The sequence below is a fragment of the Tinamus guttatus genome, unplaced genomic scaffold, assembly GCF_059628265.1.
Source record: "Tinamus guttatus ecotype Peru unplaced genomic scaffold, ASM5962826v1 Tinamus_guttatus_pri_ptg000416l, whole genome shotgun sequence".
Classification (NCBI taxonomy): domain Eukaryota; kingdom Metazoa; phylum Chordata; class Aves; order Tinamiformes; family Tinamidae; genus Tinamus; species Tinamus guttatus.
In genome coordinates, this window is record NW_028288950.1 from 555,915 (window position 1) to 577,451 (window position 21,537).

At 44.2% G+C, this 21,537-nt stretch overlaps 1 protein-coding gene across 1 annotated transcript in view; it reads right to left on the reverse strand.

Annotated features, from left to right (window-relative positions):
- Nucleotides 1-21,537, reverse strand: part of TLL2 (tolloid like 2) — an 84,775-nt gene that overhangs the window by 34,960 nt on the left and 28,278 nt on the right. The window contains exons 2-3 of the mRNA XM_088531421.1: nucleotides 20,944-21,054; nucleotides 3,101-3,178 (exon numbers count right to left, since the gene is read on the reverse strand). Of these exons, the coding sequence (XP_088387547.1) occupies nucleotides 3,101-3,178; nucleotides 20,944-21,054 (189 nt within the window). The remainder of the gene's footprint in view (nucleotides 1-3,100; nucleotides 3,179-20,943; nucleotides 21,055-21,537) is intronic.

The window sequence follows — 21,537 nt, forward strand, 5'->3', positions numbered from 1 at the left end:
ATGAGGGAGTTGTTCAGGACTTGGAGACAGTTAATCTGTCCCAGGGCAGACTGGCCCTTCTTGTCTTTAAATCTCCCTTTGCCCTGCATCAAACCTTCTCTGCCAGCAAGGTGAAGAGGGACAGCCTCTCTGTCTCCATTCACTTACTGTCTCAAACAGCAGTCAGGAATACAGTATTTAAAAAGGGGAATGGGAGATGGGAGGTTGAACAAGCCCAGACTTCACTGTGTTGTGTATTTTCAACCCACCCAGCTCATTTAGACTTGGAGAATTTTATCCTGCCAGGGCTAGCTACACAAGGGGAAGAATAACTCATCTGAGCCAGCCCTGGAAGCAGAGGACAAGCCCCTGAGACTGAAAACTACACTGAAGGCTGAGAAGCATTATGTGTAAGCACTTGTTTTCACATATCAGGTCTCAGGCAGCTTGGAATCATCTGCATATCAGACAACTTCTGCTGGAGAAGGGAGTTTTAGGGTGGAAAATTGAGATATTCCATACCTGCACAAATCTCCTTGCTGAATCTCTTCATTTTAATGAAAAGAAGCAAAAAATGTAAAAGAGAAAACACAACAAGTACAACCTTGCTTGCTGAAAAGACTGTTGCATTTATATAGAGGCTGTCAGCTCTGACTCAGGCCACTCCTGCCAGGGAGCAGGGCAGTCTCGCAGCGCCTCCTGCAGCCCACACAGACCCAGCTCTCTGGTCCACAGGCTACGTGTCTATCAGCAGAGGACCCATAACTGTGTGGTACTCCATTCTGGACATGAAACTTGCTTGGGGATTCATTCCAGCTCCCAGGCAGGCCCTGCACCTGGTGGCCCCAATCTTCAAGGTGGTCTTATTCCAGCTAGGTTTTTTTCCCATTACTATGTGTAAGGGCTGTGTGGACTTATGTTCTTGCATAAACTGCCTGTAGTGCAGAGCCAAGCCATTAGCTAAACTTGGGCAAAGCAGCAATAGAGCACAGGACTCATTACACTGGTAGAGAGCAGAGGCTGAAGGGGCATGCATAAGGGAACGCCCTTCTCACATCAAGAGGTAGGACCGCTGGCAGCAGCCTGTCAGCGCTGGCAGGCCTCTCAAATCCCAAGATGAGGGGTCTAAGTTCTATTTGCAGGGCGGGGATTCACATGAAAACCAGAGTAAGGCTGACTACAGCTTTGCTTTCTCAGCTGGGGACATGGACTGGACCTTTAAAGTTCAGTTATGAAAAAAGTCCCAATGAGTCCTTCCTCCTAAGATCAGGGATGGTGCTGAGAGTCTCCTCTGCCATTCATCCCTCCCACAGAAGCACAGGCAAGCAAATTACTAGGGGCAAGGCCGAGAGGACCAAAACAATGGAAAGGAAATTAGGGCAGCCTATAGAGGAATCAAAGGAATGAACTCTAAAACCTTCCCTCCTGCTTCATCAGATCCAGCCCTTTCAGCTGCAGGCCTTACTCTAAGCTGCAAGGCCAGCTGTAGGACAAAGCCTGGAATTTGCCTTTTGTTCCATTTTGTCCTGAGGAGCTCCTCACCAAAGCCAGGTGTGCTCGGCATTTCAGAAGCTCCCTCATCCCCACAGCAACTGCCAGATCTTGCAGTCAAATGCCCTGATGTTGAGGAGGCTCCACAAGGAAATATGAACTACCCTCACACCCTCTTTGTGCACTGCCATCCCACAGAGGTACTACTGCAGCATCAGAATGGCCACAGCTGGAAGGAGGAGGAGGCTTCTGAGAGACAAGTGGCCTTGTGGATATCTGCCTCTACATTCTACTCCTGCAGCTGCTAAAAAGCTCTGTGAATTTATGGAGAGACAACAACTGCCAGCAAAGCCGAATGAGGAATCCGCTGACCCACGCTATTCTGCTCCAGCACCTGGTGAAGTCGGAGTTCTGCACAGGAGACCCAAGACCCACACTGGTGCACCATGAACACTTGCATACCTCACTGCAACACACCTTCTTGGGCAAGTTCTCAGCAATAATCCCAGAACATCTCATAGCTCCTTCATGCTAAGGTTTTCTGCCTTGGCAATTTATATTTGCAGCACGCCCTCAGAGAGGCCTGACGCCTCCTTCCAGCCAGCAGCAGAACTAAGGGTAAGTAGGTAGCAGAAGCAACATTGCCAGGGGACACAAAAATCTGGGTGGAATGTTCTAAAAAAGACTTCACCTAACCTCCCTCATAAACTGACTGATACTAGTGCTGAGTCTGGAACAACTGTGATCCTTCCTAGAACCTTTCTTCTGTGCTGAGGAGCACCAACCACGGAGGTTTCCACACACCAGCTGTGAGTGGGACACTCCTTACAGCACCCACAGCCCAGGCAGCACTCTGGACATGCTGTATAACAGTCCTTGCTGCCATTTGAAATTCAGTCAAGGGTCTCCCAGGCTCATCTGGCCAGCAGATATAGCCCAGCTTTACCCCAGACAGCAGTTCCATCTCTAAGGAGAAGCAAGCAGAGAGAAGCACTAACAGTTTTGCAAACAGAAGCATCCTCCTCAACCGCTCCTGCGCACTGCTAGCAGGGCTGAGGCAGTGGGGCAGGTCAGAAGATATGAGCAGCTGTGAACCAGGCAGTCACATGCACAAATGTCCCGCACCATGTGCTGATGTGCTGTGTGGTCTCTCTGCCTGAGTACCAATAAAGGGGAAAGAAACAGTCTCTTCTGTACACAGGGGCTGTAAATGCCTTGCACAGAGCAGAGAGACCAGGTTAAAATACCCACACGATTGTAGGTCTGGGTGGATCCTATAAGCAATACCTCACCTACATGGGTAGGAGGAAGCAACTGCTGAATTCAGCACAGGTGCTAGCCCTCCTAGAGGGGAACAGGACCTTAAATTGACTCATCTGAAACATCTTCAGACAGAAGGGGCCACACGGCATTATAGTCTCTGCTTTAGGACAAAATGCTATTGCTGTCCCTGTGACACCCACAGGTAAACTATATAAGGCAAACAAACCCTTGCAGGGAGTCTGCCCAGAGCAGGGCTAGTCTCCAGGGCTTGGAGACACATGGGGGTACACAGGACAAAACATTCTTTTACAACGGATAAAAGAGTAAATAAAAGATACCCAAAGGTCTGGGTGGGGTACCACATTACCCTTTTTAACTGCTTTGCTGCTAGGATCCATGGAAGTAGTGTTCTCACTTGGCAGAAAAGACTGCTCTCCCAGACCTCCTGCAAAGGAAGAAGAGCAGAAACTCAGAGTGAGAAGGCTGGCAGAACTCTGTTACTGGCTTTCAGTGATGCTGCTGGTGGGGCTGCTGCCCACAGAAACTGCCTGCTCCCTTTGCACAGAGAGCAGGAAGTGAATCCGATAAAACTGGGCTCTTCCTGGATCTGTTCCTTGCCTATGGTGGTACCTCACAACTTGCATTATTTTCCAAGGCTTTCATTTCCCCACACACTCAATAAACAGAAAGTCTCTTCTAAGGAAGGCTACTTCCACTGATATTGAAGTTAGGAGCTTAAGGGTGGCAGCATTTATAAGTAATTTATAAGCATTCATAATACCACCATTAAATCTCAAGTTAAAAAGGCACTGTCAAGACAAAGAATCATGTACATTCAGAACAAGATACTCTATCAAGTAGAGTATCTTGATCAAGACTTGGTACTCTATCAAGTAATATGCATCTGGCCTGAATTCAGCTTCATCAGAAAATAAAGTCCTTCTCTGTGCTGAACACCCACTGGCTATCAGAGCAGGAAGAACTGTACAGTGTTAGATCCTGGGCAGCTCTTGTGCTTCACCCAGTGCCAGGTGCCCAGCACAGAGAGGTCCCAGCCTTGCCCAGGGAAGTGGCTCCCTCTAGCTCAGGTACCAAAACAAAATTGATTGATCCCACTCAGGACTTCTCCCTGCCTGACTATCCTATTTCCACCAGGGAAACGTGACTCATGATGTTCCAGTGATGGTCAAGACACCAACCCAAGCAGGGGAGAATGATTTGACTGCTTGATATCATAGTTATTTAGCACTGAAACAATAGCAGTACCATGGTATCTTGGTACAAGTCCAGTGCCTAATGCTTCACTTTCCTTCTGACATCGTGGCACAACAGAGCTTTCTTGTGTTTGTACAAATGCTCTGTGGCTTCTGTGCAGAATGCAACTGCATCAGGTTAAGTCTGTTACATGAAAAGGGCTGAGAAGGCCCCGTACACCCAACATCCTCTACTGCAAGATCAAGGATCACAGGGAGAGACACTAGCTCCCCAGAAAGGTCACATCATGGGGGAACGGAGAGATTCCTGTTAGCAGCCCATCAAGTGTGTTTAGCAGGAAAGGGAATCTCCAGTGTAAGAAGCTCCAAGCTGTGTGCTCCAAAGGCATTCAGACATCTTTGGATGCCTTCAGCCTGTGTGCAAAAGAATAGATTTGAATTTCCAAAATCAGCATGTGGATATTCTGGTAGGTACAAATCTTGATAGCTTAAACAAGGAAGCTGCAAAGGAGGAGTTTGGCATGGTGCGCACTGACTCAGTGTACGTGCATCAGCTTCCTCTTACACTAGTTATCTGACATAAGCCAAATCCAATCTTTCAGGATGCATTTAAAGTTCCTGGGATAGCTTTCAGGTTCTGGTTGTCTATCAAGCAGGCTGGCAAACTATCATAAAGTCTCCTGATGTGAATACTAGATAGTACCAGCAGCTGCTAAATGCTAGGAAAGAGGGAGCAGTAAGAGATCACCTAGCAGCAAGAAAACCTTCCAGAGAGACAAGAGAAGAAAAATGCAGCAAAAGGGACAGAAAAATGAGAATGGGGGAGAGGGAAGAACAAAGGTCCTCTATAGCTGTCTGTATTCCACATTTCCCAGCCTTTCTATTCAGCTTGGGAACATCCCAGAACACAAAATATGAACACAAAAAAGTACTGCGCACTGAACCACTGAACAGTCAACAATCTCAGTATTGAAAACCAACCTAGCACCTCGTTGGTAGAAAAGCCCTCCATGGTGACTGTAATAGGAGACAGAACTCAACAACAGTGTGTGGGACAAGAGATCAAGACACACAAGACAGTAAGATGTATAACATAAACAAAACATGCTTTGGGACTAATCCACAGCCTTAAGAAGGCAGTTGTGATACCGCAAGGGGAGCAAACTCTCAGCAAGGGGGAAGAGTTAGGAGAAAAGGTACATTCCTGACATAGTGGAGGGCAGAGAGGATGGTGTCAAATTTTCCCCCTCTATTGTTATAATACAAAAACTAAATAGAATACCAGTAAGAAGGTGATGAAAAACAACAATAAAATGAACCAGAAGAGAATTAAATACCCAAACCCTCAGATAACTATAGGTTAAAGCTTCCTGGTCCAAGAGACGCATTAAATCAAGGAATTGTCTCCCAAAGGAAGTGCCATAATTTAACAGAGCTTGACTGGACAAAAGCCACTAGATGTGTGAACAACCCTGATTCAGCAAGATGGATTGCTCTGAACTCCATCACTCTTTTCCAGCCCCAGTGTCCCATCCTAAAATTTCCCTTTGTTTTCTTTCATTCTCAGCCCTCGTCACTTCCTTAAGATCAAGCACAACAAAAGTTCCTGCTCTTAGTCAAATATTACAGTCCCAGGACTTTTGATCCTCCTAAAGTCTGCTATTCTTCACAGATCATCCCATTCCATTTAAAGGAAATCACCATCAGCCATTCACTAGCACCGTTATTAAAGTACGTGGTCCTCGCTGCAGCAAAGAATAATTTTGTTTTTCTAAATAAATACAGCTTGCTTCCAGTCACAAACAGATTGCTTCTTAATTGAACTTGGGAGGTGAATTATACGGTGAATTAAGAAAAAAAGAACAACTCTGCATTTAGTGAAATGTTCCACCAAAATGGGACTGTATGGGATTGAATTGCAAATGACGGCAGTAATGCTACAGTCGGCCCCCTCTCCCGCACCCCAACTGGTGACCCCGGCCATGCTGCCATGTCATTTGCACAGGCTGCTTTTCCACCCTGCGAGCACATTCTTTCCCAGAGATCAGTGCAAGGCTGGGTTTCTTATGCAAAGGAGATGTTTGAATAAAGCAGTGTGACTAATGAAATCTACAACATCTTTGCATATTTTGTCTCTTTGTAGCCCAGGAAAAGGGGGAGCTTTATACAAACGCCAGATAGAGGTATGCAGAAATACCGGATATTTTCAAACTTTACTAATCCTGCTAGTACACACAGGGAACACCCACCCCCTTCTCTCCCACAACTCACAGGGGTTTTTTTGTTTGTTTTTTTTTGTTTTTTGGGGTTTTTTTTTTTGATTCATACATGAGGATTTTGGAAGATCCTGTTCTGACACACTTGAGCTTTTAGACTTTGCTCATGCTTTGGGCCTAGACATTCCAAAGGTTAAAGCAACCTGACAGACATCCATTTTTCCTGAAAGAAGGATAATGCATGATTCTAGAACAACAGAGAGAGGCAAGTTAAGTGCTTTTCTGAATAAATAAGGCGGCCAAGAAAGGCACCTTGCATTTGGAACAAGTTGCACATAGATTGTAACAATATTCATGTCCTCTGGTCTCTTCAAAAAGAGCCCTGAGTTGCACCTTTCTGTTGGGCTATCCTGTTACATTAGAGAACAGGGTGAATTACAGCTGTTAATTCTCCAAGGCGTGGCATGCTCACTTAGGCGTTTAGGCCTATAATCAATAAAAACACTCAGCAGGAGAGTGAAGGTTTTCAGTTTGACACAACAAATTGGGAAGCCAATGTAGCAATAAGAAGGCAGCTTGGATGTACAGATGTTATCTGTAATGAAAAGAGTGAAATAGGACTGACTTTTCTATTGTTAATGTATATCCAACAATCAACAAACCTTTGAAATTACTTTGACCTCTAGCATTTCCCACCTGTTGCTGTTCCAGACCAGCCATCACCTTTTCCAGCCTAATTTTTTATTAAGATTTGTCTGCTCTCCCACAGCCAGGAATTATGTAGGAAGCACTGTGCAGGGAGCTCCACTAGATCTCCTAAGATCCTCTCCTACATTTTTATGATACTGTCCTGTTTAGGAATTTATAGTGTTTAACCGCTACAACAACAGCAGGGCATTACTCGAAAACTTAAATCTGTGTTCAGCCTGACAGGGAAGACACGAAAGATTCCTCAGCAAGTTGGGGTTTGTGTAATGTCCTCACGAGAGCACGCTCACACAACTCATTTTGCTGTTCCCCACAGGCCAGCACTGCCAAGGGAGTTTGGCTAACCAAAAGTGACTTTCAGTAGCTTAAGTGCACCATAAATCTGAGTTATATCCACCATGCTTTCAGCCTTTCCCGAAGAACAGATGTCTAAATTATCTGCAGAAACTACAGAGGGAGCCTGGGGTGATATGTAAGGGCTCAGTGAAGCAGAAAGCTCTGTCACTGGTGGAAAGCAAGCAGAGGAAAATCAAAACCCAATTTCGTTAATTGAATGTCCAAGTGTCTCAGCTCGAACCAAAAGGTAGCAGAGAGAGAGAAAATGCATGAAGGATACCAAGAGCCAGAACAAAATTGTACTGTTTGCAGTTCCCTTATGCCAAAGATGGGAGGCAAAACAAGGAAAAATGGTAAGCAGAATCCTTGTATTATCCATAATGTTTGCAAGACAGGGTGGAACAAGGAGAGGATGTTACTCTGACGCTGAGTAACATACAGTAAAACGGCAGAACTGTTTGAGAGGCAGATGTCTTCTAAAACACTATAAAAGCACTTTTCTAGTTTGTACTTGAAGCCATTTATCTGAAGCCAAATGAGTTACCACTTGCAAAGGAGAGGCATCAGTCTATCCTGAGATCCTTCGAGCTTAATTTGCAGACTATGCTTATATGAAAGATAAGTCTAAATTCAACTATTGCTGCCTTGCAGGTGTTTGAAAAAATGACCTGACAAGGCTACAAAATCTGAGGAAAAAAATGAGAACACAAAGTATTCCTGCATGGGAAGTTGGCTGGGATGAAGTTTGCAACATCTCATTCTCCTGGAAGAGAATCTGGAAGAACAGATGTCATGAAAACAAAAACCCTCCATCTTCAGTTTGATTCTAGGCCAGGATAATTTTCCCTCTCCGGGCCAATTAATGTCCTTTCCACATTTGCTGGACCTCCTGCTCCTGGTTGCTGCTTTCCACAGCTGAACTTGGAAGGTGGTCCAACCACTGCACTTGTCATCTTCCTTGAAGACCAAGGGGTCCCCAGTGAGCCCTGGAGAATTTCCTAGATTCTACTATTTGTAACTCAGGGGGGAACAGCTTGACTACATAGCTGGTGTCAAAGGGATTAAACTTCATCAAGACCTTTTCTAATATGTTTTATAGCGTACGGAAGTGGATCTTAGAGATAGGATGAGGTCAGGAAAAAAAATCTGAAAAAATTGCAAAAATGATTGACCATTCCATTTTCCCTGCCCATGCTTTAAAATACCTCATTGAATACTTTCACTCTGTATGGAATGATAGTCACATGCCACAGTTCAGAGATCTGATTTCAAATAGAGGCTATAAAGAAGGATCAATCACCCACCACTGTTCAATACATCACTTCAAGTGAACTCTCATATTATATCCATCAAAGAAGCTTCTGGGAGGACAGGATAAGTCAAACTTGATGTTACACACTGCTTTTAATTTCCTTATTAAACAGTGATTAACAATTTTGAGAGTAGAAAAAAGACTTTCTCGCACCAGATTTTTCCAACAGGGAAAGTGATGATTTTATTAAAACAAGATCTACTGGGAAAATGCAGTCAGAAAGTGGAACAGATGTTTCCCAGAGCTAGTTGAGATCTGACCAAATGATCTGAGATAGATCCTCTAGCATTTCCTGTCAGTGGAATAGCTGAAGTCCCCTCAAATTACTTGAAGAAAAAAATACATTAAAAAGGAGGCAAATTCTGAACTCCACGTTCTTTCCCAGAATCTGTTTCTTATATTCAGATAAACTGGATAGCTGCAGTAACTCAGAAGAGTCCTAGGGTCTAGATTAGTCAAAAGCAAAGAATAGGCTGTTTGGTGAGCTGAAGGGTCATCTCTGCATCAGCTCTGTATCTGTATCTGTTCAGTCCCTTGTGCAGGGACTGAACATTGGCAGCCCAGGAAAGTTCGTAAGGGGAAGAACAGGAACTCAGCTAAGCAAATACAGACCTGTCACAGACTGGAGCTGCGAAGCACTTAATATACCTTCTGCTGGCTACCCTCTGTGCACGTGTGTGGCAGCAGAACTGCAGGCAACGCTATTCCCAACACTGCATTTTCTCTGGGCACTTCCCAGTTTTCTGGAAGTGGCTGTGTCAGTTCTATGCTTCAAAGCTTCTTTTTAAGGAAACGAGGCGGGGGGGGGGGGGGGGGGAGTGGGTAAAGGAGAACCTGACCTAGCTTCTCTATTAATCTTTCTATAGGAAGTCAATGCTTAAGAGAGCAATGCTCTCTGAAGACAGGGAAAGACTGAGAAGACTGGAAGAGGGTTTTGCCCTGCAGGCTATTTACAACCACCTCTGTCCAGGGAGAGAAAGAGGGAGGGAAGAAGAGAGGAGAGGAGGAAAAGAAGTTACTGACAACTTGTGTCATGTCACTGATTCCTTCTGGTGAGAAAGAGACCCTGGCTTTTACTCAGGCAAATGCCAGCTAAAAGTAAAATGAGTCCAAGACTTTGGCTATGTGCATATGCTGTATGGCCAGGTTTCCATACACAGTGTGAGAGATCTCTTCCAGTACATGAACGTAATAACATGTTACACCAACACCAACTACCCCTGTTTTGCACTAGATTCTCTGGAAAACCAACAAGTCAAAATAATTCTGAAGGCTGCCTGTCCCTCTCTCTCAATTCACAACCACCCTCCTCCTTCCCAGCTCTCATTTGAAAGGAAGAAAAGACAGAAAATAAATTAATTTTCAGCTAGTAATGAAACTGTAAGAGTGCCTTGGGCTCATCCACTGCAGTCCAGGCAGGCAGTACAAACCCTCCTGCCCCTCCTCTGCTACTACCCCCTGTTCTGACCTGTAAAGCCTAATTACTCCAGGCTCAGTGTACAGTGGGGCCCCTCCACACACAGCTCTGCCCACCTTGCTGTGCTCCCTGCCAGCACGGGGCTCCCAGGCCTGGCTGGCCAGCTCTGCATCCGGGCCAGGCCACTTCTCCCACTGAGCCTCCATAATCCCTTTGTTTTCTCCTTCCCTCATTTACAGTGGATAAAAATTAATGAAAACATTTCACTGGAAGCTAAATTATGTTTGGATGCAATTAAACTCCTTCTGTGGGCAGCGCAAGGTGCCAGCAGAGAGACCTTTCTGACTGGATTTTCAGACACTCCATCCTTTCAAAGGGACAACCTGGAGCCTCTCAAGGATTTTGATGCCTTCTCGCTCCTTAGGAGCCTGCACTGTGTTTGACAGCCAGGTGAACATCCAAGTAGATAAAGCAGAGACCCACTGTCTGCCCTGTTAACTGCCAGCTCTACCTTCAGTTGCACAGTGTATGGACGTTCCAATATGATGCCACCCCGCTCTATCTTTCAGCTCCTTAGCAAAGCAGATGCCCGAATCATTTGCAATCATTAAAGAAACAGCAGGGGAGTTGGGGCATGAGTGGCAGAGTGAGCTTTCCTCACTACAGTTAAATGCTGTGCAGAAAAGCTACCTGATCCAACTCAGGCACAGCTGCAATTCAGGGGGGAGTTAAATCAGTGGAAAAGGAATTCTCAAATCTTATCTCTGTCACAAACTTACTCTAGGATTCAGCAACATGGCCAATTTCAAGAAGAATAGTGCAGCTAATTACCCCATAGACGCAGCTTTATAAATCTCACACGTTCTTATCTGTAGGACAGCTCTAGGAAGTGAAATAGCAAAATAATTTGAATATTTCCTTTTGCTCCTGATCTTTGCCCCAGAGAAACTTCCCCAGGGCTATCCAAGCCAGCATCTGGCCCCAGCACTACAGCAGCAAACACAGTATGCCATTTCAGCCTAAAACTAATTTGCTTTCTTTCTCCACTTGACAGCTGAATAAATACTTTGTCCTTGCCATTTTGAAAGGGGGAGAAGCAGTGAATGCTTTTTTTTTTTTTTGTCCACTGTAGCTACAAATGTCATCCCTCTTTCCAAACTGGGCTTGAACGAGCAACTCAAAGTGAACATATCTATTCCACATATGCAGCCCCTTTCTGTTCAAAATTGACCACCAGCGGTTTACAACTTTAACTTATTTGTTGTTTGCCATTATCCACCAAATCATTTTGGCCACCAATTTTTTTTAGTCCCACAAGCACTTTACTGCCAGGCATCAGCTACATGAGGTTAGGAGCTTCTATTTTGTGGGCACAGTAACACCCCTACTTGAAAGGAGATCCAGAGGATGAGGGCCTCAAAGGTGAGCCTCCCAGAATTACCGTCCCGCACCGACGGCTCTCCTAGCTTATTAGGTCTTGCTCTTTCAGGGACCATTTCTGTCTCCAAATTCATTTGCTAAAACACTCTTGGAGATGAAAAGGCAGCCTACACAGATGAGCCACATTCAATTTTTCATTTAAGCAAGTATACAAGGAAACTAGGCATTTGCCCAGCTCTGAAACAAATGCACGATTTAGGCAATTCCACAGTTATCGGCTGAGCACTGTCAAATTTTACAATTAGGGTAATGGATTTAACTTCCAATGTAATTTCCATATGGATAAACTGATCTCCTGAAATACGTTTGCCCATGCGCTCCCTCCATCACAGTTAATTAATATAAAGCTATTTAATAACCTTCACTTAAACACAAAAGACTATTCAGACACTTCTGGCATCAGTAAAAGGAACAGCCTCCCAGCGTGTCACACCAGCTGTAGACAAGAGCTAAAAAAAATTTAATTAAGAGCAATCAAGAGCAGGGCAGTTGCAAACAGGAATCAGATGCTCTAAGTGCTCTACATAGCAACTGCCTTAGCTCCTTGAAGGGTTAATAATGTAATTTTGCACCAACTTCTAGATGACTGAGATCTTTCAAAAGAATAATTTAGGGGTGGGGGAAAGCAGCAGGGCTGGGAGCCAGAGGCAGGCGCAGCCAAGCAGGGAGCAAGGGGGGTTGAGCCTGCGTTGCCTGTACAGTGACACTGCTGCAGCCACTGCTATAACCTGCAGCTGTGCCCATGTCTGCTGATGGCACCGTGTTGAACAAGCAGCAGCTACAGAAAGCAGCTGTCTGTAAGCAGCTTGGACTGTGGTATGTACATATACAAGTTTTTGCAGTTGTCATCAGGTACCTAAAGAAAGTTATTGCTCATTACTAAAATCCAAAGATTAATCTCTAATGTGCACCATTTGACAAAAGTCACATAGAGTTACTTTCTTCCCATCATATTTCCGAAAGAGCATTTGAATTGGACTCACAGGATAAGCACCAGTAAGTTTCCACTACAAATGGATAGATGGCAGGGTTTGAAATAGCTGGGGATTTTTGTTACAGTGGAGAAAGCTTTATTGCTTGTGTGGATTAACTTGAGCAATATTGCAGAGCTCATAAAATCACTAAAGGAAAAACTATGTAATGCTGAATATTGGCTGTAAATGAGAAATAAACCCACTTACTTGACAAGCAGAAGGCCACCACCTAGAAAACTTGATTTCAGAGAAAGTGCATTTCCAAAACAAACTTTGCAGTGCACATGACCAGCTGCCATTGGAAACCCGGGCAAAAGGAAAAAATGCATCTTATTCCAGGGGGAACACAGAAGTAGCAGGGCTGAGTCATTCACTCGGTGCTCTGGCAAGGGCCAAACACTGTGTTCACCTATTGCTTGGAGCTTTCTTTCATTTGTGCTGAAAGAACATTTATCATGAGCAAAGGTGAGAGAGGAAATGGTCTTTATTTCTGCTATGGTAAGCGAAGTATTTCTTTGCTGATCACAGGTTAAACTGGGGACACCACATCCTGCTGCATGAGGGAAAACCGCAAGCTCCACTGGTCCCAGCAGGCTCTGGAGCAATGTACCAAACTGGAAGTGCCTAGTCAAAGGAAAACCAGTGCCTGCGCACCCTTCGGAGAAAAGACAGCACCTCCTGTTACTGCTTATACACACTGAAAGTGGCAACTCATTGCCTGGAGAGGCAGTGGACAGTCTTCCAGTAACATCTGGTTCAATGTTTTTCTATCACTCAAGGACCTCTCTCTCTCTCTCTCTCTCATCATACTTCAAGGTCACATGTGGTAGGGGCTGTACAAAATGGTCTAAAAGCAGTGCAAAGATACCAACAAAGACCCACTGGGTGTAGATGCAAGAAAAGAGCAAGACTCTATTCATCAGCATGTGAGACATCTCTCCATAGCTATCACACAAGGGAGAGTTTGGAGCAGGCGGCTAGAGAGCAGAATGACTTATCTTAGGTGAATACGGAGAGCAGACACGCAGAATCCTCACTGGGAAGAGAGGAAGGTGAAACTTCTTCCTAGGGCAGGGTAATACAGCACTCAGGGCAAGGGGGTTGGGCTATGGGGCACCCAGGGAAAACAGGGAGATTCTAAAGCAGGAGAAATGAGTGTGCAGCACACAGGAGGTGGTGCAGTGAGGATCCTCAGCACACAGCAGACTGTTCCTGGGCATGGCAAAAGGGCATCCCTAAGAGTAGCAATCACAGACAAAAATCCCTCTCAATGTGTCCCTGAAGGGCCTTAAAGCTGGCATTCAGGAATCAAAAAGGAAAAGCATTTGGAGTAAACATAGCAGCCTTAAAGATCAGCATTTGCTGACAGGACAACCTTAACTGCAGGACAAATTAAAAGATTCAGCATGCAGGGGTCATGGGCTTTTGGGCAATTATCTTTGCATTGGAAAAAAAAAAGGCAGGTCTGATAAAAAATGCAAGAGGAAGACTGCAAGACTGAGCAAGACTGAGCTGGAAGAAAAAAAGTACAAAGTTTGCCTTTCTGCAAAGAGAGCAGCACTGGCTTATTGCGCAGAAATGGGAAAGTAGGAAAGGGGGTAATTTTAAAAAAAAAAGCCTAAAGAGTGCTCGGAGCCCTAGAGCACTTACCCAGTACTTCCAAAAGGGAGCACTTGCCTGGCCATGGTAAACTACAGGACTATGGGAAATTCATTTCATGGTTGTCTGCTTTGGTAAAACCCCTGACTGAATGGACACAAAAAGGTAAACACTGGAGCTGGTCATGGGAAAATCATTTGATGCAGCTAAACAAACTTCACTACCAGACCAGGTGCCCGAGCATTTGGCACTTGCTTCCCTGCAGAATGGGCTGGGGCTGCTCTTCCTGCAAAGCGTCTACAAGAATTGCAAAGAGGAAACCCTAGAGCACTCATCAGGAGTTATGACAACCTGACAAGAGTTATGCAAACAGACATTTAGTGGCTTCCAACAAATCGCTTGAAACAATGATTTTCTTCCGCCCACACTGGAGAAAGCAACATTTACTGAAGATTTCCCAGTGGAAGTACAGACATAGAGCTCACAAATGCAGGTCATGTTACAACAGCTTTGTAGTGATTTGCACTGCCAGTCATGGTCAGCGCAGCTAGGATTAAGTTAGCAAAACCCCTAGGAGCTTCAGTGAAGCACAGTTTGTGCCCAGGACAGCTCTGAACGCAGGTGGATAATGCTGAGGTCCACCCAGGTCTACCCTGAATCAAGCACCACTACAGCTGAGCACCAAACATGAGCCACATGAGAAAAATAGGTCTGAGCTTGGACTACAGATGTCAAATCAGCTGACTTTATCCACATCTCTGTCAAATCCATAAATCAGATTTTCCTTGGAATCCTAAACACCAATGTCCTAAAATGGACAATTTGGATAATTTTTTGGAAGGAAATTTTGCACTACTTCTAAATTTCACTAGAAATTCACTAGTAGCATTATAGAGGACTTGAAAGTACTGTGAAGCTTTATGACTGGCCACAGCTCCTGCACTGTGAAATCTCCCCCAGAGTAAAGCACCAGAAGCTCTGCTTGTGACTGCTTCAAGCAACTTAAGCAGTCAAAAGGTTTTACTCTCCAGCCTGAGACTGGACAACAGAGCTTAGCAAGAGAGCTCCAGCTCAACAATCTGTCCTGCGAGCATGTGGAAGATGTTCCCAGCTCATGTGGAGGTTAATGTCTTACCTCAGTAGTAAGTAGTGAGTTCCACTGCTCAGAGAGAAGTGGACCATAATTTAGGGACTAAGAAACCAGCAGAGCTGCCATGCAACTCAAAAAGCGCTGTGGTCATTGCCTCTGCTCCAGACAGACTTGTCAGACATGCACTCACACAGCAGGGCACATTCTTCTGCTCCTTTCCAGATCTCTTCAAGATCTGCCTGCATACCCCAAAGCACAGTGCATCTAAATTAAGTGATTCTGGCCTGTCATGTTGGAAAAAAAAAAAAAAAAAAAAAGCTGTAAGGAAGCTCTGAAACAGGAAGAGACGGTGACCAACGGCATCACAAAACAAGAAAAAAAGAGTTGCTGCAATCATGGGCCTTGTGCAGTCCTGCTGAACCACGGGAATAGCTGCCTGCATTATCCCAGCATGTTTGACAACAGTGGAGCTGGGCAACAAGACTCCCGTGTGCCAACCAACCAACTCCCTGCTCTTGCTGAGGGCAGGTTTAAAGCAGAACGCCTCTCTGCTTTATTTGCTAGAGAATGACTGGCTTGCATTACACTAATTAATCTGATGCCATGCATGGCAGCCTCTATGCCCACATCAGCTGTTAAATGCCTTCTTTCACAGCCATTTCTCATTCCCATTTCAGTAGAAACCATGATATCAAACATAACCCTGTTCCAGCTACACTGATATTAGTAGAATTACTTCCCATGCTAGCCAGGATACTCTGTAAACTTCTCCTGACATTGATCTTTTCAAGTGTGCAAACCTTGTCAAGGTCTTCAGGCTATGAGCCTAAAACCTGTCAGTATCAGAGGAAAATAAAACCCATTCTGATGTTCTTGAAAAGCATTCTTGGCTGCAGCAGGACACAGAGTCACTACTTCAGCAGCAAGTCCAACACAGCACGGTTTCAGTAAGGCCAGCCAGACTTCTGATCTACTGAAGGCAAAGCCAGAACACAAGAGACAAACTTGTTTTTCTTACTTGCAGAGTCCTTTCAGGACTGGAAACTGTCTCAACTCCAAAAAAAAAAATCATGAAAAAGTAGTAATATTTCAGAAAATTCCTCCTAATCCCCAAGCTGTCTGACAAAACCTAAGTGAAGCCCTTTAGGATTAAATATGCATATTCTTCACAGAGGCATAGTAAGAAACGAAAAGGCCTTCTTTCTTTCTTTCTTCCTCTGTGGCTTATGCTTCAGCAAATGAAGCAATAAAGCAAAAGACCTCACACCACAGGACCCAGAGGGTGGTCCTCACTTAGGTCCAACAGAAGAGTGACACTAGACAGTTTCACGGTCTCCTGGTGAATCTTCTTGTTTCCCTTCATTACAAAGTTGTCAGGGAGTACTCAGCAACACAGGAGTTTACAGAGTTTTATCTCAATTTTCTTCCAAAAATGAGTTTTTTTTTAAAGTAAATATTTTCAATTAATTAAAAAATCTATGAGAAACCTTCCATTGTTTTTTCCAAAAAACTTTTATCAAAGTAACTAGGAGTTGACTAAGAGTTTCCTTACTGAGAATTAGCACTCACTGGCAGATCTCTGAGTATCTGATTGGTTTCATCATGTTTCGAAACACTACTGCACTTATACTGGGCCAGATCCTAAGGATATTTACTTCAACACTGCTACATGAGTGTTTCACATCAAAACCTCATCTCACAAAAATGAATCGAGAGAGAGATGAAGCTAAGTCAAACAATTCAAACATTTTAAATGCAAAGCACTTTCATTTTAATAACATGCCTTATTTGTTTTTTCCCCAATAGCTGTACAATATGAGGGTAGAAATTTCCTCTTTTGCAAATTTTTAGATAACATTGCAGATGGTAATAATAGAATGAGAGGATGAGACAGAGGGTATAATTTGGCCTGCAGAATCTTTACTCATATTAAAACCAGGAGAGCAACTAATTAGTAAAAAAAGCAAGCATTTTTTTTCTGATTTGGAAAATTAGCAAATTTTATTGATTCAAGGAAAGGTAAAATATGCAACTTTAAATAGGTGTTTTACCAGATCACCAATGAGAGTAAAACCAAGCAGAGCTGCGGATGCATGAAATGAGCACAGAAGTCCTATTACTGGATCAATTTAAAATCGGGTTGGAGGAAAGCACTTTGGAATAAATCTTCAGGGAAATTCTGAAAGTGTCCGGATGAGAAATGAACTAGTTGGTAATTAGGAGTCCTGTTATAAGCGCACATCTGGCATTCTCTCCTCTATACTGTTTGCAAATACTCTCTACTAACTCGGAGCTCTGAGAGTTCTAACTCGGTTGGCAGAGATGAACATGCAAATACCTAAAAATTACTTGTATTAAATAGACTATGCTTAACTGCAGATTGCTGTCACACCTGCCTTTCCCTCAGCAGAGTATGAAAAAAACCCATGCCTACAAGTATTTCAGAATGATGTTTTTGCATGGAAGTTGTTATTGAAAAACCTTCTGCAGTTTCTAGCTGCTCAACCTGTGCCCTGCCTGACAAACCCTTGGAAAGGACGTTCGTTTGAAGCCAAGCAGATTGCTCACATAAACAACAATTACCAGATCATGTCTGGCACTCCAAAAGAATTTAAGTATGTAAAACAAGTGACACAGTTTCCTGTGTAATGCCAATTCCTGGTGTGATCAAGTCCACAAGGGGATCCAGGCACATTGGATGGAGACATCCAGAAAAGGCAGGAGAGTCATAATTGCAGAAATTCTGAATCAGAGTACCAAGCTGGGGAGACACAAGCCTGGACCATTCCAAAGGGCAGGACCTGTAGAGAGCACAAGTCTGACTCTTTAGTCAGAACCCACCCGAACATGTGAGGTGAGAAGAGGCAGAGCTATGCAAACAGAGAATTGAAAAGGTTAAAGAACACCTGAGAAAGACAACAAAGTCTTCCAAAGTAAGCATGGAGATTGCTAAATCAAACTCTAAATCACATATGAGCCTCCTTCAAAGGGATATCCAAGGGGCTCAGGGTCAATGTGTTACCAAGGAAAGGGATTGGCAGGTTCCCAGCTCTGTGACTTCACCAGGAGGATGATGTTATTTGATCCACTTCTTGAAGTCCCAGATAGTAGGAATGAAACTTCAGCTCTCATCCTTGTCAAGAACTTGGAAGCATCGAGCTTCAAGGAACTCTTTCTCCCATAAGCCAAACCAAGGGCATAGTTGCTTTAGCAAAGTAAAAGGCATCACCCTACTTCAGGGTAATAACTCACAAATGCTGAGGGCCTGAGTACTGATTTTGACATTTCCTCCAACAGAAAATTTAGGCAGCAACCACCAAGCTCTGACCACATCCATACTGTGAAATTGAACTCAGCCCAGAATTGCAGAATCCAGGCTGTTCTGAGATCAGATTCCCTGCTTACCTCAGGGATCTAGAAAGGGCATAGCTGTCTTTCTAGGCAGAGGATTGGAAGAATCTGGGAAAATGGCATTTCGAATGGGAAAATTTTAAGTTTCTGACAGAGCCTCAGCCCTCATCAGCCAAGCCCCAACTTTTACTAGAACAGTTATCTCCAGGTGTACCCAATTTCACTGAAGAACCATGTCCCCATCAGTCCCAGGAATGTGGAAACTGCATTTTTCCTCCAGAGCCTGACAGCTAACTAGAGATACTCCACACAAGCTAAAGGAATATACACCTAAAAACAGCCCAAGAGTGCCAATTTTAACCTCTTCCCCCATTCCTCCCAGCCATAGAGCATTTTCTGTTCACAAGGAAACAACACAGGGAAAGAAGAATGCCTGACCTGATAGCTTGTTCAGAACTGCACCTCCCAGATAAGAAGAGCCTGTGCGTCTGTATATACATACTAAGTACTTCCTCCACTATACAACTAATCCGATTAACAGCTTTAGGAAATTCTGAAATGTTATAATTCAAGGGGTCCCATTCATAAAAGGTCTTGGGCTGTTTCTGTACAGAGGTTGCATTCTTCCCACTGCAAATGAAAAAAGAAGAGAACAGGACTTTCTACTAGGGAAGAATGGGTCCCAGTCCCCATCATGCTGAAGTGGACCACCCTCTTAAAATTCACACGACTGTTATGCAAACCCCATAGGAGAAGAATCAACGCTTGCCATGCCTGTAGAAGCCCCTTGCCAAGCAGGTGAGTACAGAAAACCCTCTACACATGCTCCACAGAAAGCTAAGCCCATGATGATCGTCAAAGGGCTGGCCATTTATCAGCTTGTATAAACAGGAGGGGTGAAGAAAGTTTGAGAGAGATGCAGACATGGCCATCACCATGTGCCTAATGCAGAGTACTGACTGGCATACCAGCCTCACCTCAATCCATAAAAGGCACCAGGAAGAGTCTGACTGGGGGTCACGGTTGGAAGAGACCTGAATTATGCGATATCAACAGAGGTTGCAAAACTCCATTTATTTAACAAATGATATGGGTTTGAAAACTGACTGCAAAAAATGTGCGGGATTTGACAACTAAAAAAGCTGCCACTGAAAACTGACAGAGTCAAATACTGTTTGGCTTTGCTTCCCCAGCAACCTCCTCATCTAATTTCAGGCTCAGGTAAAGGGATATGGAGGAGACGATGCCTGGCCCACCTACTCGGGCCCTATTTTCTGACTCACCTTCTACCCTGAAGTAAACATACTCCAAATCACCTATCACTTGAGAGTGACAGCAACCCAAAACACAGGCTGCAACATGAACTGAATAAGCTAAGGATGACAGCCCAGGATAATGGCTTTTCTGGGGAGCAATCAGTAAACTGAGTAACAGGACAGCCCGTATCAGCCCAGAAGTTCAGCATCAACATGAATTTATTAAATATATCAACATCAAAAGCACGCATCTATGTTACAAGATAGATGTGTCACACTTCACACTTGTCCCAACAGAAAGCTAGAGCAGTGATACCAGCGCAGGACCTGCATTGGGCTCAGATAATGAAACCAAGGCCAATGCATACAGAAGTGGCCATCCATCCTTTCACATGATTCAAAATGAGCCGAGAGGCACAGTGGGTCAGGGTGTCCCAGTGATTTCACTCTCCACTTAACTTTTTACTCCACTTAAGAGCACAACATGAAACACCCTGACCTGCTCTGTCTCCGGTTTTTCCCAGGACTCGGATTTTTAATAATTTCCCTTTTTTTTGGCCAGCATAAAAGTGGAATAGAGACAATGATACTACACAGAGCCTTTCAAGCCCTCCTGGCCACTCACGCTGTTTGAGACATTGTTAGAGCTACAGTCAAATCAGAGCTACCAACTCACAAAACACCTCTGGTCTGGCACAGGACTGGGCATTTGTGATAGCCATGCAGGGGGGAACGATTGGTCAAGTTACCTTGTTCAGAATGGCCTGCTTAATTTTTCGTAGCAAATGTGATCCCATCTATTGCCTTTATAAAAATCACAATGATTGGTAACTTATTTTTACTACAACATGACTTAATGTAGCCTGTACTCAAGATTTCAGTAGGTACTACCTAGGTGAACAGCTGAAAAAGTGCATTATTCCATGCATGGCATTTATTGTCGATCCCATTTTCCAGTGCAAGTCAAAACTACAGCCATCAGAGTGTCCCTATTTCAAATACATTTCCTTTTAGATTTGCAGAAACACGGTTCCTTATAGGAAGAAACCAGTGGTGTAAATTTGGAACTGTTCTCTCTCAGACCAAATGAGAGGCTGCATTGCTGCTGTCTATGCAAATTGCATCTCCATTTTTAATGAACAAAGTTCTGAGTTGGATCCCGACCCCCAGGCACATATCCAGATTTCCATGCCCTTTCCAGCAGTGGGACCAGGCAACAGGAGTAACAGGGAACTCCTTCCTCCATAGCAGTAAAACCAGAGGAAAGAAGGCATTGCCATCTCCAGGCTACCCTTACCTGATGTGTGTCTTGCGTTGCCATCTGAGTGCTTTGTTAAGTCAACAGTTCTGTCTATTTGAAACAGCTTCAAATCATCTTCATCTAAAGCGATATCTCCCCAAAAGGCAGCTGGAGAGAAACAAACTACAATTAGTTTAGCTCTGTTTTGGAAGGAAAGTACAATGCCTATGTGGCCTGTATCACACCTGAAAGGCAGTTACTCAGTGGACCAGACAAAGGTCATACGCAATAGCAGTTTTTAAAATACACACAGAGCAGACAATGATGAACAAGAGGTGACAGCATTTAAATTGAGCCACTGGGCAATCTCTTTGTGAAGATACCTCATGTTACTCTTTGGTTTAAGTTTGGCTCCCAACCAGGGCCTAAGGTGGTAATATTTACTCTTCACCAATGCCTGAAAGGGTGATAATTTACTGGTTAGTGTGAAGGAGTTAGTTAGGTTGCATCTCTGACTGAGATGTTGCATCTGCACCATCCCCAGGCTACCAATTTGCAAAAGCAATGAGGACAACAGTAAAGCATCCAAGCACATCAGTGTATGTCTAAAGGCTACAGTGTCAGCCTGCAGGATCTAATACACATGGTTAG